The sequence below is a fragment of the Hyposmocoma kahamanoa genome, unplaced genomic scaffold, assembly GCF_003589595.1.
Source record: "Hyposmocoma kahamanoa isolate Upper Pololo Valley unplaced genomic scaffold, ASM358959v1 84, whole genome shotgun sequence".
Classification (NCBI taxonomy): Eukaryota; Metazoa; Arthropoda; class Insecta; order Lepidoptera; family Cosmopterigidae; genus Hyposmocoma; species Hyposmocoma kahamanoa.
In genome coordinates, this window is record NW_020654229.1 from 5,052,987 (window position 1) to 5,070,966 (window position 17,980).

Sequence of the window (17,980 nt, forward strand, 5' to 3'; positions counted from 1 at the left end):
CATACACTCATGTTTGAGGCATTGGCGCATAGTTATTATTCTATACTTCGTTTCAATTCATTTTAAACAAAAAGTAAATGAACAAGTCACTGACCCCACCATATACAGTTTAGTGATGGCCAATTGTAATGCCAACTACAAATCAATTAGTTAATTCAATGATTTGCTTTAAACGCATATTTTAAAAGCATATTTAAAATTTCCGAAATCTTAATTTTAACCCCTATTTTCCTTTAAATCCGTGCACGTGTTCGATTGCGATTGAAATTTTCGTTCACAAAGATGTTGACACTTGTGTATTTACCTCTTTAACAATAGCTGTTTATTATGCAAGGCTGCAAAGTTGTTGTTTGAATCGAGTGCTGGTATAGTAGCCTGAGCAAGCGAGGGAACCTAAGATTGATAGAATCTTGAGCGTAGCGAGTGTCTTGAGGCGCGAGACGCAAAAACTTTTCACACACACACAACTTTTCACCTCACTATAGTGAGGAAAATGGTTGATGAATGAAAAATATTAGTACTATAACAAAATAATGTAATAAACAAAAATAGTTATTGTTGTCAATTTAATTTCATCAATAATAAGAATAAAATATACCAACGGATTTATATTACATAAATAATGTACGACAAATCGCGTAGTTGAACGTGTCATTATGTTTCTTTTTTGTCATCGATAGAAAAAGTTAGGTGCACCACAGGCCATCGTCAAGTTCGAATTAAGAAACATTTTTGCCGCACAGATTTCTAATGAAAGCCTTTCCGAGCTAGTAATGTGAAAAGACTATTTTGTATCAACCAGGTCCGGGCAGGGAGCTTTCGGCAACATGTGCCGCGGTGGTCGCATGTTCGCGCCAACTAAGCCGTGGCGGCGCTGGCACCGCCGCGTGAACCTGCGCCTGCGCCGCGCAGCAGTCGCTTCAGCCGTTGCCGCCTCCGGCGTACCAGCCCTTGTGCAGGCTAGAGGTGAGACTTCGCAGTTACACGTAGCCTAGGCTCGGTTCCCATAATTTTTATTGCAATATTTTTATTGTAGAGGTAGAAACAGAAAAGGTAATGAAAGGTCCAAAGGGTCTGTATACATACATACATACATATTATATTGCAGCTTTATAAGCAGTAAGGATTAAAGCGCGTTCCTATTATATTGTAACGTTTTCGACTCATCCGTAGAACAAAGACATATGTGCAAGACTGTTTATTCTCAGGACGCTGTACATTTCGTTCGCTGTTCTTAGCTTTGGATATCAGATCGACTGTTGTTCGATTCTATATTTCCGAAATTTAATAGAATATAAAAATTCTGAAAACACCTATAAATATGCGTTATTTTGAATAACGAGTTTATGTATTTATCCTCTTTTCACTGTATAACCACATCGGACACTGTTCTTCAGAAGAGTCATTTTATTTATCGTTGGCCGACAGTTGCGTCTAGCTGTAACTAAACTAGATCGTGACAACAATTTATCGGTACTCCTGCAGACAACGATAAATAAAACGTAACGACAATAGTAGCTGCGATTATCTGTCGTCACATTTTAATCGCGACGTTTCATTTATCGTCGGATAACTGTCGTGCTAGCTCTTCCTATTATCTAGACAGTCTGTCGTCGTAACATCAAAAAAGTCGTGAACGACAGTTAATCGTGTTGTACTATATGTGAACAACTTCATTTAATAGTACAGTGAAGAGCACATCAAGCTTGACACTTTGTACTTTGGACCGTTCTTATCGTAAGCGGCATAGAGTTGGATTTAAGTGTTAAGTGTCAAGCTTGACGTGCTCTTGACCCTGTACAAGCCACTTAAAACTACACGACTATCTGTCGTCAAGACATAACGGGAACGCGCTCTTACTTGATTAGTAATAATAACGCACACACTCAACATAGCCCCCGCACTAGGGACTCCCTGTGTCGCGGGTGCCATGGACACACACATAGACAAGCACAAATTACACCCAAACTCACGAGAGAAATAAAGGTAGGCCATTCAAATATTTCTCCCAGCCCGGGAATCGAACCTGGGACCTCTGCGTGGCAGTACGGCATGGTAACCGTTCGGCCACGGAGACACGTCTTTTCTCTTCGAGAAATTTTGATGGGACTGAAAACGAAACGATAGAAAGTAAGAATGACGGAGAGAAAGAATTAGAAATGATTCAAAATTTCAAAAGTAAGTGGCCAGAATTCTGGTTCTGGAAAAGGGTGATAAAACGGTGGCATTACGATGAAAGGGGTTGCATCGTCACAACATCAATTCACATCTCGTCAACATCTTGGAGTGTTTACATAGGGTCGACTGCCACCTCTTCCGCTAGTGAATTCGACTAACAAAGACGGCGCAGCCGACGCGCTGTTTACACCAGTATTACCAGGGCCATTGAGTCGAAAATTACTTGCAAAGTTACATTATATTACTTACATTTTACAACTTTAAGTAAGCTCTGTTCTCAACATTTAGTGTAAGAGACGATAGAATATTACTTTTTCATAAAAAAAAACAAACCTCAAAAGTTTATGGAATTACATCTACATATTTGCCAAGTTTTATTGAAATATGTTACCGGAAAGTGCGCGAAACCGGATTCATCCCCTAGTTTGCCACCCTTAGAAGAAAGAAAGAAGACCCTTTGAAGAAAATATTCCACCTCATATTTTCTTCAAATTTAAGTGAGACCAAGAGAAAAAGACCAAAAACTGAGGTTCCATAGTCTCAACATGAATAGAATCATAAAAATTGGTTCACAAAAGCCTGTATCGAAGTTATCGCGTAATACATACAAAAAAATCGAATTGAGAACCTTGTCCTTTTTTGCAGTCGGAAAAAAAATTACGATTTGCAAATATGCACTAACTGTCCACATTCAGACTGGGTTTCCTTGCAGCTGAGTGTTACTGCGGAATAGTGCTACATTAACGTAGGGACAAAGGCGTTCTGGCCTCACTATGTAGTGAGAACGGGTGCATAGTGTCTACTACAAATATTGTCTATCATCTTTGAGATGTCTAACTGTTTTGAAAATGAGTAATTAATAGCTATAAGTTCAGAATTGGGTGGTTTGCATTAATATTAGACTGGGATTGGGGACTTGGGATCGCACTGCTAATACAATAGTTTATTAACTCAAAAAGTGAATTTTTTCAGTATAGCTGAAAAACTAATGACTCAGTTCCCGTGAAAGATTATTATAATTTATGTATAGGTTAAAATTTATTACACATCTAAGCAACTCCTGTTTGCCAATTAGAAGTATATTTGAAAATAAAAGTACAAAATAATTTCATTTTTTTGAATAAGTACTATTTTTATCCAGAACTAGCTCACAAAACGTTTGTCTCATTCTGCGTAAGTGGATATATTTTCATGGTTTCGTACAATATTGTAATGACAATTTTATTGTCGTGTAAAGAAACAAATCTTACGTTCAGAAATGATAAATCTTGAATTTCACGTATTTTGAGCTTTTTTGCCTGTTGTCCGGATTTTTCGGTTTAGAGTTACAATTTTGTAGTAAAACTCGATTTGCGACGACTTACTAGAGATTTTCGATTTTATATTGTTGCAAACGTGGAATTTTTTGTCCAGACTATTCAAATTTCAGTATGGTAGCTCTATATTAGACTTAACCAGCGACCGGAACTGAGGGCGCTTAGTTAGCTAAACTAAAGAATAATATGGACATTCCCTTCTACAAATCCCGGAACTTCTCGGAACTGATTTTATTTGAATATGCGTACGATTTATGTAAATTGGCGACAAATTATTATTTCCTATTAAGTATTTGCGACAACTTATTTTCTCAAAAAATAATTATCATTTTAGTTGGGTTTCCACAGGCACTTACGTATCTAAATACTTTAACCTTTTAAAAACAAACATGAGACAAGATATATTTTTGAAATATTTAGGAAATAAACAATAAAAAAGAAGATTTATACGCATTGATGACAAAATGAGTATGTCCATACAAAGAAAACGTTCATATTTTAGGTAAATTAACAGGCACACGGGACTTGTCAACTTATGTCTCATGGTGGCGTGCGTCTTCAAATTCGAAACAATTGACACCGAATTCGGGCTGGCCAATCGGAGCGTAGTTGGCACAGTAATTAGATGGCAGAATAGTTTTCAAACACATTAAATGACATTTCGTCTCTATTTCTAGTTATGTCCTCGATGGATAGGGGATACGTCAGCAGCAGTCCCATTCAAATTTGTAGAAAATATTCCACATCTAAGGGTATTAAATTAGGGGATGAATCCAGTTTATTATATTTCACCCACTTTCCGGTAACATGATTCGATAAAATACTTGCCAAATAGTAATTCTACAGTATTGAGGTCGACAATATACCACAATACAATATAACTCAGTTTTATCGCCATTACACCAGGTCACATCATCGAGAAAGTGCCCGAGCTGCCCCTAGTGGTCTCCGACAAGGTCCAGGAAATCAACAAGACCAAGCAAGCCGTCATCTTCCTGCGCCGCATCAAGGCCTGGTCCGATGTGCTTAAGGTAAAAATTTACTGCCCCGGAAATCAATTATCTTCACACATACTTTCCATACCATCACCCCTATCTCCCACCGGTGTAGGCAGCGACTATAGACCTCCACTAGCTACGCTCCTGACAAACCTTCGCCTCATCCACTCCCTTCAATCTCTTTATACATGCCTGTTTATTCTTGGTACTTTTAACCCGGCCTTTTTTAAGGACATGCTCACTCATGCACACATTGAGATGTGTATGCCGAGGTCTATCTTCAATTATAACACCTGTTAATTGGCAACACCGCTCATACAGGCTATCTGAGCTATAGTATTAAATGTTATTATGCTTTATAATTAAGCAAATAAAACCTGAAATAATCTAATTGATTAGACATCTTGCTACATATTCTACTGGTATAGCGCAAATCCGCGTATGTAGTATTGGTAAAAAGCGCGTATCTGCACCAAACCATATTTCACAGGACGGGAATTTAAAGTTATTACTTTGTTATTTCAATGGTTACGACTTTCATTCTTTGGGAGTAAGCATTAATTTATGTCGTCTACGGACTGATGACAATAGATTTCACGCTAATTTAGTTGTCACGACATTTACGCGAATTTGATTTGGGGACTAAATTGCCAAAATGGAGACTCATTCTATTTATTTATTTCCTTAACAAAATAGATTGTGTTGGAAAAAAATACAATTACAAATAAAAACTTACATCAAATACAATATAAATAATAAGAGACCAAACATAATGTTATATATTACCAAGTAATTAAGGCAAAATATTGACAATAATAACACAATAATAATAGTAATGTCAAATCAAAATGATTGTGATGTCAAAAGTAAAATTATTTATCCATCCAGAAATGTTTCAAACTCTTTTTAAATGATATAAAATATTATGCTATTTTAAGTTCAGCAGGGAGACTATTAAACATTTTTGTTGTTTGGTATCTTGGACTATGTTTAACAATATTTAACTTTAGTGCTATTACACCACGTCTGTCCTTCCTCCTAGCAACAAGCCTACTCGACTATGTCTCCTCACTAAATTCAGACGAACTTTCAATCACGCTTGTCAGCAACTCCAAAATATATAGACTTAATATAGACAGTTGTCTAAAGTAAAGTTTACACGACTCCCAGAGCAGAATTCTAACTATGGTTCTTATGGTTATAGTTATTACCTCAAAACTATATGATACTATATCTTATATACCATTTTTAAGTCATCGACAGAGGCTTCGTCCCGCAGGGATTACTAAGTTCTGTTTGCCAATTTAAATAGTATTTAAATGAACGTAGATTCCCAAAAACTTTGCAGATTCTACTGTTGGCATAGTTTTATTACTCATCATGATGTCCATGCGTTCATGTAACAAATAAAGGGGATTGTTATTTTTCAAACAAAAGTCACATATTGACAAGACCTCATTCAAATGCTAGTTACGCGTAATTGCATTATACCCGACGATGCACCCCTGAGAAGAATGAGTAACAAATTCATCAAGATATTAACGGGTCAATAGCAGTCATTTTTGTCATCCAAGTACACATAAGTTGTGTAATAAATCGACTCATCCTACGTAAGGTATCATATGTCGAAATTGCCGAGTTTACAGGGAAACCTTTTAAAGTTCTGAATTCACTGAAATAAGGACAACACGTGACTTTAGCATTTCTCAGTTTTATTTGGAAGAGCTCGTTACTCACATAGAGCATTATAAAATCCTAGATATCGGTTAGATGAAGAATATTTTATAATTTTATACTGCCACCTGACCCGCCTCGTCTCACTTTAGTTGACCTGCTTGGGTGACCCACATCTGCGTTAGTATAAAATTATAAAATAAATTGTGGTTGTTCATCTAACCGATATGTAGGATTTTATAACACTCTTATGTGAGCCACGAGTTTTGCCGAATAAAACATAAATGCTAAAGTCACGTGTCATTTCAGTGAATTCAAAACTTATAACGCTCCCCTGTAAACTTGGCAATTTCGACATGTGATACTTTACGTAGGAGTAAGTTTTTGTGTCACTATAATGTTCCGGAATCTTATATTTATTTATTGTATTTATTACATTTAAAAGTATTAAAAAACAAAACATTCCAGTATAACATAAACTTAACTAAGTTTTTCTGTATACCGCTCATTCGCCGTACAAAAATATTTCTATGTGTAGTGTGCGCGTTCGTACTCCTTCGTGTTGACATTTCGTGGTGTGCGTGAGTTCGGTAATATAGGGTGTCAATAAACTTAAAATTTTGTACATCCTACTGTTGAACACGGATATAATATACTAATTCTAATATAATATAATATAATATAATATAATATAATATAATATAATACAATACAATACAATACAATACAATACAATACAATATAATACAATATAATACAATATAATACAATATAATTTAATATAATATAATATAATATAATATAATATAATATAATACAATATAAAATAATATGTAATAAAAACTTTTTCGTAAGTATTATATGGAGTTAGTATGCATAATGTTGTTAATTAAAGTTGAATAGTATAATATTTATTACATATTAATATAATTACTTTTAATATACATTATAGAAACATATACATTGTCTCTTAAATGAATTTTTAACTTTATGAAGACGACCGTCTAATAGCCTTATATATTTCTGCTGCCAAGCAGTATTGTGAGCATGTAACTGCGTTCAGGTTTTGAAGAGTACGGGTGCTTGTGAAATTGCAAGCACATGGGACTTGTCAACTCATGTTTCAGGGTGACGGGTGCATTGGCAGTGCCCCTCCGATTATTGTGATTTAAAGCTCCGAGTGGCACGGAAACTGTCATAGATAGGCGTGTCGTTTGCCCCCAGACACCAATTGTTCGTCCTATTACCTAGTACCATAAAAAAACTACTTTTTGGGATAGCCTATATAGTCTTGCCGCCTATTTTCACTGTCCCAAAATGTTTACCTGCAGTGTATCAAACTGTAGGTGTTTTGACGGGACTAGAAGAGGTTCCATTGACAACAATCGTGTTGTACTTATGTCGATTGCGATATAGACTTTGGAATACAATTTATGAAATAATAACGCGCACACATAGCCCCGCACTAGAGAACTCCTTTATCGCGCATGCCATGGACACACACATAAACAACTACAAATTACACCCAAACTGGCGATTGGAAATGAAATGAAATGAAAATGGTTTATTTGCAAGCAAACACGGTATTGGTGATGGTAAAAGTGCATAATAGTTGATCTCATAAGTACAATCGTGTTGCGCCATTTCTGACATGCAAAATTTTACAATATTGTATCATAGCAGTCGTTCTAACAAACATTTACTGTTAATACAATAGTGTATTAACTCAAAAAGTGTATTTTTTCAGAATCGACGAAAAACGAATTACTCGCTTCCCGTGTAAAATCTGCGTAAATTTATGTATAGGTTATTTCCTACTTGCAAAATATACATCATTTAAAAATAAAAGAGAAAAAATAATTTCGTAACTTTTAAATAACGACTATTTTGGTCTAGAATTAGCTCACATAAAGCGTGTCTCATTTTGAGTTAAGTAGTTAAGAAGACAACTTTTAGTTGTTTTTTTACAATATTCTAACTGATTGATTGATTCTCTGTAGAGAATTAAATTTTACGTTCGACAATGGTATAAATCTTGAATTTCACACATTTTAAGTTATAACACTATTGTAATAGCAGTGCGATATTATTCTATTATTATATCTAACCTAATTATTTATTAATTTATGCCAAATTTAGTCATTATTTATGTCAATTATGATATAAAGTTTAATTTACAATACTTAATGTATTCTGTTTCTAATTAATCTAAACTGTAAAAACAATTACCTAATAAAATTTTGTTCATATAATTTTTAAATTACCTTCGAGGCATCTGTTTTACATAGTCAGGTATTAAATTAAACAATTTTATGGACATCTTGTAACTATTTCTCATGAAACATATAGTTTTACTAGAAGCGCCAGTCAAGCTATTTGGAAACCTGGATAAGCATGAGTACTGTTTTTGTTCCAACATTTTTAGATTTCTCTTGACAAACATACAGACCTCAAGAATGTACATGGAGGGTAGGGTGAGTAACCTGTATGGATTGGAACGAGTTGTATTTTTTCAACTCTAGTTACTCGTGTTGATGTGATTGGCTGACTCGAGTTGCAACTTCAGTTGACTGGACTCGGTGTCTAAACCGAGCAATCGCGAGACGCCAGTAGCGAGAACGATGCGGCGTTTATTCATATGAACTCGAACCTTGAAGCTTGAGTCGCGATCGGGCGGCCGACCGCGACTCAAGCGTGCTCCGAAGGTTGAGAACCGACTGAGTGAGAACGAATAGCCGATGCGCTACATGAATGAAGTATTCGGCTCGGTGGGGCGGGTACAGAAACGAGAGTCGGAGTTGACTCGTTGTGGGAGTAACTCGAGTTATTCTACTTAAATAACTCGACTCGCCCATTGCTAACCCAAAGTCGCGAGAAATAAATATAGGTCATACAAATATTACTCCTGGTATTGACATACAACCATAGACAAGAAAATGCAAACTTTTTTCATTTTAGTGAAGCGACGTGCTCAAACCCAGTAGATTATGTAATGAAGATTATTCAAGTTGATAAATTTTGGTAACTGTCTAATAAATTATAATAAAATAAAATAAATTGTAATAAATAATTATAATGAATCGTCGGATTCTTCTCCATATGAACGGGTATCATCACTTGAATCCTCGTTCATATTAATTATTAATTCTTGAGTACACAAATTGTCAAACGCAACATCATGATCCCAATCAGACAATATTTTCCTTTTGAACTCGCTCAAATTCACGATTAAAACTTCTTCATAAATGAAATCGAAGATTATAACAAATTGACACGGAAACGTATCACTAATTGATAGAATTCGAGCTGTCAAAAATTAAATAAGTGGTTGGACGGAGTTAAATAAATAAATGTTCTGTATTGTGGACTAGAAGTTCACTTTATTAGGTAAGCGCCCAAGTAACGAATAACAATGTTAATGAAACAATTGATGTGCAGGTGTACAAGTCGCAGCGCCTGCGCGCCGGCAAGGGCAAGATGCGCAACCGCCGCCGCATCCAGCGCAAGGGCCCACTCATCATCTACAACAAGGACCAGGTCAGTATCCTCTAGATACGTACTAGTACGTACATTTCATTGTCTAGGATATATTCGGGTAGATACCCTTTACAATAGAGCTCCTTGTAAAAGAGTTCGTTCAGGAAGTGACATTTCTATGGCGTGGTGTCATCGAGTGTATAACCAGAAATAGAGACGAAATAAGGGCCACCCTTCCCTGGCAACTCATCAGGGAAATGGGCCTTATATCACTTTTAAATATTAACTTTCGTTTGCCCTGAAATCACAAATTTGAAAACTGCAATAGTACAGCAAAGATATATCTCTAACAATGGCAGGCTGTTCCATTCGGTGGTACGGGAAAAACAGCAAAACATCTAATTACAAAACAAACTGAATCACATTTCATCAGTAATGAAATATTAAATATGTAACTTTTCAATTTACGTCCATTATAGCAAAGCTCAAGTTAAACTGGTCGATTTGAAGTGAAACATTTGACGACACCCGTCAATTGTTTCGAATTCGGGCTAGCCAATCGGAGCACAGTTGTCACTGTAATGATTTGGCAGAATAGTTTTCAAACAATTTAAATGACATTTTTCTTGTTTATCATCAGTGAATTTTTTGTCACAATTGGCCGCCCTAAGCCCGGACCTACTGGGCCTAAGGGCAAAGCCGCCACTGTATTCAGAGCTGCATTGTCTAAAGTTCAGACTGCCATCATGATTGCCGACATGCATTAGAAGATGGCACATGAAGAAAAGAGCCACTGCAACTTTTACAGGTAGCCATAAGCTTATGAAACCGTTCCTTTATACAGGGTCTGACCCGTGCTTTCCGCAACATCCCTGGTGTCGAGATGCTGCACGTAAACAAGCTAAACCTGCTGAAGCTTGCGCCCGGCGGCCATGTTGGAAGGTTCATCATCTGGACACAGTCTGCTTTCGACAGGCTTGGTAAGTCAACAAATAGATCCAGATAAAAATACGATGAAACATTCTCTAATATGATACAGAAGTCAAAATATAAAGGGATGGTGACCGTTACTGCCCTTATCATACTTAGCATGACCAGCAAATTCATGTTTTTAATTATCCTAATAATAAGTATGTCTAATAATAAGTAATAGTAATCGCGTGACATACACACACAAAAAAATACAGTCAAATTGAAAACTTCCCCTCTTTTGAAGTCGGTTAATAAAAAGGTAAAACGTTCATTCGCTAATAAGATACGTTGAGTAAAAATATAAATCGAATTCTTAGGTTTTCGCGATTGTTACACATAGGAAATGAAACTATTTTTCCGGATTTAAATCGCGTATATTTGTTTTTCAAACAAACTAACGTTTCGGGCCCTTTACAGGTCCCATGGGCCCGGTTGACTCGAGGTCGTACAGTCATCAACCAGTTATGTCTAATATTAATGCAAACCACCCTATTTTTTCACTATAGTCATAATAGTTATTAATTAAATACCTTATTTTTTAATTTTACAAAGAAACATTCCAATTTACGCTACATTGTTTTACAAATTTCTTTATTGTAACAATATGAATTAGACCTGTAAAACGTAGGTTTGTTTGAAACAACAAATATACGCGATTTAAATACGGAAAAATAGTTTCATTTCGTAAAAATATAAAATTTGTTATAATTGTCTACCATTCAAATTTGGCCATTTGCGAACGGAATTACTCGGACGGATTTACGCGTGATCCCCGATAAGCCTTGCTCTCTCCATATCATATGGCTGGAGTTACAAATATTATGGGGTATATAGATCTATTCCCAAAGGAAACATCGCCGGGTGTGCTGTCTGGCGGTGTGTCGACATGTGGAATACACTATACTTTCAGATGCAATGTACACAGTAAGAGCACAGTGTAATAAGTAGTACAACTCCATACGTAGCAGCGCGACTGGCACACATTCACGTAATTCCGCGGTGCACGTGAGTTGTTATAGAAATGAGGCGTTCTATTACAAAAGTTCTATTTCAAATTCGAACTCCCATGATCGAGATACCAATCCGCGATGCTAGTATAAAAATATATCGCCCTCCCCTTTCTGCTCCGAAGCACGCGTGCTGGCCTCCGTAGTCACCGTTTTACAACTAGCCGTATTGCATCGCGCACTAAAAGGTTTGGTGGCTCCTCCTTGACCTTCTTCTGTCGTAAAGTTGAGAAATAGAACCCCCTTCCAGGGCACGTATTCCACCGTCTTACGATATGGGGTCCTTCAAACGAGGCGTGAAGAAGCATCTTAAAGGCATGTAGGGTGGAGTTGGCTAGGGTGGTGACTATTCTACTGTACTAGCTTCCTTCACGTTTGGATTCCATTTTACATCAGGTGGATTGGAGTCATCTGCCAGTCACGTATTAAAAAAAAAAACAATAGAAATGTATTGTCCAGGCTTTACAATAAAAATCAATATCAGGGATAGGATGTTCGTGTATTGTAGAAATAAAAAATAACTTTACATTCGTGGAAAATCACTGAAAGACTGAACGACGTAAGCCGTTTGCGAGTAGTGGTTGCGGAATGACACACCTCGCCGCCTGCGCATGTGTAGCCCAGCATTGGCGAAATTAAAAAGCTTTACTTTTTGCTCGGTTTATATAAAATTTATTAAAACGAGAGGTAAAATGGGAACAGGAAGCCTGTCACAAAATACAATGATATTAAGAAAACCTCATAATCTCTGTGCATAGTACTAATAAAACCGACCTCAAAAATCATTCATCCCCTAGTTTGCCACCCTTAGAGGCGGAATATTTTCTTCAAATTTAAATGGGACCACTTCTGAGGTACCCTCTTTCCAACAAAAGAAGACTCATCAAAGTCGGTTCACATTAGTGAACCAATTTGCCGGGGTTTATCGTGTAACATAATAATAAAAAAACAGTCGAATTTAGAACCTCCTCTTGTTTGAAATCGGTTAAAAAACTTTAGGTGGTTAGTTCCTTGTGAAAAAGTTCGTCCAGGGAAAGTACTGCTTACCTATTTCTGCCGCCAAGCAGTAATGTCAGCATTATTGCGATCCAGTTTTGAAGGGTAAAGGTGCTGGTGAAAGTACTATTATTAGGCACATGGGACTTATCAACTAATGTCTCAGGGTGACAAGCAGTGGCAGTGCTCCCCAGATCTTTATGATTTAAAACTCTGAGTGGCACTGCAACGGTTACGGACAACCGTGTAACTCACCATCAGGCGCACGACTTGTTCGTCACGTCATTAGATATTATTTCAACAACAAAAATAAACCTACCGTTCAACATGTGTTAGTATGACAAGTAGATCAATATAGGTCGGTGACCTTGTCATACAGTCACCATCTCGGTGGGAACTACACAGATTGATTTTATTTTATTTATTTCACTAAACACTTATAAACCTATATCAGTTTGTCTAGGTGCTGCACAATCCTCTTATAAACCTATAAATATACACGACATAAATGTGACCTCGTTTACTTGCGAGTATAGAATTGACAAAATTAACAAAAGAATAATGTGTGTAACATTACGAAATAATTTTGAATGTCGGTAAGGAAAAAAAAACAAAACAAATATCGTAAAATACAACACAAAAAGCAGTTTTTGCACTCGCATGTTATTGACCAAGCCCGTGCTCGTACAGCGTGCTCCAAATTACAAATTAAATTAAGTGTCTAACGGACTAGTTTTCTTAAAGTGACTTTTAATTTGAACGTTTTAGATTTACAGGTGTAATTTTTTCTTTAATTCCGAAGGTAAAGTATTATGAATCAGCAGTATGCTTACTCAATCTCTCTTTTGCCAGACTCTCTGTTCGGTTCATGGAAGACGCCCTCGAAGGAGAAGAAGAACTTCAACCTGCCGCAGCCTAAGATGGCGAACACCGACCTGAGCAGACTCCTCAAGTCTGACGAGATCCGCAAATGTCTCAGAGCGCCCAAGTACGTAATTTACATTTTCTGCTGGTCTCTTTTTTGGAAGACGGTGCAAAATGATATTTGTAGGGTTGCCAGTTTTCATATCTTCAGTTGTCTTATCGATAGATTGTGAAAGAAGATAAAATTTTGCTATAAATGATTGAATTGTGAATGTTAAGATGTTCTAATGATTACTAATTTGCCTTATTTATTCTTAATTTAACAGTTGACCTACTAATATCGAGATAAATTTTTATTTATAGACATTTTAACAAGAATGGTCAGATTTGATTATCTATATTGAATTAAATTTAAAAACTTTGTAATATGTCTCCTCATTGTATTTTTTATAAACACAAAAATTGACAATTGAAATGAACTTGCTCTCAATAATTGGATGAATAATGGATCGAGGATGATTCAAATGAAACAAGTTTGGCTAATTTTTTCTATATGCGTAACCAATATTCGATAGTCGATAGAATATTTATCGACTGCAATCACTAGCTGCTTGCAAGTGGGTGACACTTTTGCGCAATAACTGTCATTTTACGCCGTCATCAAAAAAGACGGATCTGTCTATAATTATAGATAGACGCAGCTTGAATTGTATAGGGTTCCGCACAAGATAAATGATGATACTCTTAATCAGAGCATTGGGTTATGAAAACCAATGATTACCCATACACGTTGACACATACTGATGACCATCCTCATTTTAGCCCATACCCTCTCCAAAGCAACGCATAAATTAAAACCCTTTTCAATTTCAGCAAGCGGGTAGTCCGCGCTGCAAGAAAACTGAACCCCTTGACGAATGCTAAGGCGATGCTAAGGCTGAACCCGCACGCGGCTGTTATGAAGAGGAAGGCGGTTCTGGACCAGAACAGGAGGAACAACTTGAGAGCTTTGGCCGTTGCTGAGAAACGTGGTGTAAGTTGTTTTCAATATTATAACTTCTTGGAGGAGGGGACAGCGAGAAAGCGTCGAAACGGCATTTAATTAACGCCCTGAAACTTATTTATACTAACTACTATGTACAGCTAGTGACGGGCAGGGGGTAAAACACAATTAACCTTTATAATATAATAATTAAATATTTAAATATTAATAATTAAATATAATAATTAAAGGCAAATCGAATCGTCAAGATCAAAAAGCAATAAACATTTTGAACAAAAGTCGGTTTACAGCAAATATTTAGGTGTAGATAGTTTTTACCCTCAATTTCGGGCTTCAATGGGTTTAACCCTATTTAAACCCGTCGTCAATAAAGCGCTGGATTAAAACCCGGGCGCTTGCCCGCCTATGCCTTTTAAGGTCAAACTAAGTTATACTACGTCCAACCATTTATTTAACTTTTGATATAATATGCATGCCTCCGAAGTTCCGTAATTATTGATATTACACCCATAGACAAAAAAGGCAATACTTCCTAGATGGACTCTTATTTTTTAATTTTAGTTAAGCGACGTGCTCTTTAGCACCGATGTATATCGAGCCAACAGATTATGTAATGAAGATTATTCAAGTAGTTGATAAATTTTTGAACCTATAATGAAGTAAATTATTATATAAATTATAATGAATCGTTGGATTCTTCTCCATATGAACGGGAATCAACACTTGTATCCTCATTAACATTAATTATGAATTCAGACAATATATTTTTTGGAACCCGCTCACGTTCACGATTAAAAGTTCTTCAGAAATAAAATCGATCATTATAAAAAATCGAATCGAAAACACAGGACATCACTAATTGATTAGAATTCGAGCTGTCAAATGTTAAATAGTTGGACTGAGTATAATAATTAGACGCATTACAAAACAAATTTTTATTATTTTCTCGGTTTTGAGTTTTTGTCACAAGCGCCCTTTCAACTAACGGCGGTAGAGTAGGCTACTCAAATTACTTATTCTTCGCAGAAACCAGCTAGTAAAATATAAAATGATGATACTCTCTTATCAGAGCATTGGGTTATGATAAACAATGATTACCCTTTTCACGTTGACACATACTGAATAACCCACCTCTTCCATTTCAACACCATTGTAAAAACCATACTACATATTTGTTTTTTTTTTACTCTAGATTAAGATGGCGGAGACCGATCCAGCGATGAAGGCGGAGAAGCTGAGGGAAAAGAGGCGCAAGGCAATTAAGCTGGCAGTCAGCAAGAAACCGAAGAAGCCCACAGCGAAAAAGACGCCCCCTCCTCCCCCTAAAAAGAAGGCAGAGAAAGCTAAAGTCAAGCCGGCACCTAAAAAGTAGGGGATAATAAAGTTATAAGGAGACAATTTGTGTTTTTATTTGTTGAACCCTTAGGCTCAATTTACACGAACGGAATAGAATGAAAGCGTCAATTTCGACTCGAGCATTCCCGCGAATTTTCAAGCCTTCCAGGGACGGTGCGAAATTTCTCGTGCATGCGCGAGAATTCCGCGGAAGACGCGTGACGTGCTTTCTGTCTCGTATCTAGTTTGAACGTTACACAATTGACCATAAAGTTCATTACGCTATGTTATCGTTAAAAATTTCTTCCATTCCGTTCCGCCGCAATATAAATTGAGCTTTAATTCAACCTTATTTGTCTATTCGACCCTCATAGCGAACACTAGGCTTGGCGCTGATGCACTCGAAGAGGATTAATGTCCAGCAACCTTATATCTGTAATGTTACGCACAATGAGGGCACGTGAGTACGTGTGATCCTCTGTGGCCGGGCCACCAGTACCTAGGTACTCGGATGCAGTAGTTCAAAATAATAGATACCTAAAGTCTACTTTCCTACAGCGCCAACGTAATTATAGTAAAAGGATCCAATCCACAAATTATCAAAAAATAAGTTATATGTACCAAACGGTTCCTAAAGTCAAACCTCTTAGTTCAACAAGAAAAATCCAACATAAACATAAATATCTCTGGTGTAACATGATAAAATTTTGAAAATAAAACGAGAGAAACATTTTTAAACTTCAAACTGTCATATCTCGAATGTGAATGGATGTGCATTGGATCCTTTTTAACTACATCCATATAATGGTTCCTTTATCTTGTCAGGTATACTTATTTTAGAAGGTACGCTTGTGTCACAAAGTAATAGAAACTATATTAAATAATTACAAAAAAACAGTTACCTACTGATAAAAATACAATAGCAAAATACAGCATTGAGAACACTATGCAACTAAATGACATACACGTGGCACATTATAGAAGCAAAGGCGTGCCTTATTCCAGCGTGACCATAGTCCAGTTTTGGAAAGTCAACTAGCCAGAAAAAAGTCGCTATTTAGTCGGTTCTAGTCGCAAAAAATTAGATTTAGTCGGTCCGCCGTTCAAATTTCGCGACTAGAACCGACTAATTTACGACATTTTCTGGGTGCAATCAGATCTAATCTAGGAGCTGTGGTTTTTGAGATTCAAAAACGGTGCCGCCGAAATAAGCTTATTTCAGCGTGGACAGTAAAACACCTTAATAACTTCAAAACAGCGTAACAACTAAAATTTTAAAATTGAACTTCAACTTCCTAGGTCAGTAGTTTGTCCTACGATGTAGTAAAACCATTTCGGGAAACCCGGAATTCGAAAAAATAATCAAGTAATATTTGGTGACTTTAACAACTTGTCGTTCCATGTAACTATGTCTATACATGTATCTATATGATATGTGGAACGCTTTTTCCGACCTATGGATCACTATAGGTATATTATTTACCTAAAGTTATCAAACTTTATCTAAATAACACCTAATAATATTCAGTCTCCGAATTTATGCTTATCTCTAACAATGTGGTTTCGATACGTAATTTGTATTTGTAGTATTTGAACATACATTTGTATGGCGAAAATGAACATAATTGCAAATTATTATAATACTAGATTTAAGTATAATTTCGTATACCGTTTGTGATACTATTATTTATTTGTTATTACTGTGTTTATACTATGAATGCTATAAAGTGACAACTAATTTTGCTCTAAATGCACGCATGCATTTATAATAGAATTAGTAATCAGTTTATTGTAAACGTATGCAATTGCGTGTGTGTAGAAGGCAGAGGACAGCATTATTTACATTCTAGAAATAAGGTAGCACATGAAACCATTTACTGTGGTAACTAAACATTGGTAGAATTGAGAAAACAGGATTTTAAAATTTAAAAAAATGCTAAATGAATGTTATTACGGATGAGATTATTTTAATTTATATATAATAAATTAGTTATTTACTTATATACGACAATATTAATTTGTTAATTCGACTCATGTTTTCTCAATTCCACCATTTTTGAGTTACGACAGCGTTTGGTTTCCTATGTTGTGTTAAACAGCGCATTAGAGGATCCCGCGACAGGAGGCGCTGGAATCCACCGATATGCGTCAGGGACTTGG

General features: G+C 36.3%; 1 protein-coding gene across 1 annotated transcript in view; it reads left to right on the forward strand.

Annotated features, from left to right (window-relative positions):
- The window catches only part of LOC113234422 (60S ribosomal protein L4), a 25,671-nt gene extending 9,788 nt beyond the window's left edge, over positions 1–15,883 (forward strand). Inside the window, exons 3-9 of the mRNA XM_026469733.1 lie at positions 784–966; positions 4,401–4,525; positions 9,605–9,703; positions 10,488–10,623; positions 13,471–13,606; positions 14,356–14,515; positions 15,678–15,883. Coding sequence (XP_026325518.1) covers positions 784–966; positions 4,401–4,525; positions 9,605–9,703; positions 10,488–10,623; positions 13,471–13,606; positions 14,356–14,515; positions 15,678–15,857 — 1,019 coding nt within the window. The 3' untranslated portion in view covers positions 15,858–15,883. The remainder of the gene's footprint in view (positions 1–783; positions 967–4,400; positions 4,526–9,604; positions 9,704–10,487; positions 10,624–13,470; positions 13,607–14,355; positions 14,516–15,677) is intronic.
- Positions 15,884–17,980: the final 2,097 nt, after the last annotated feature.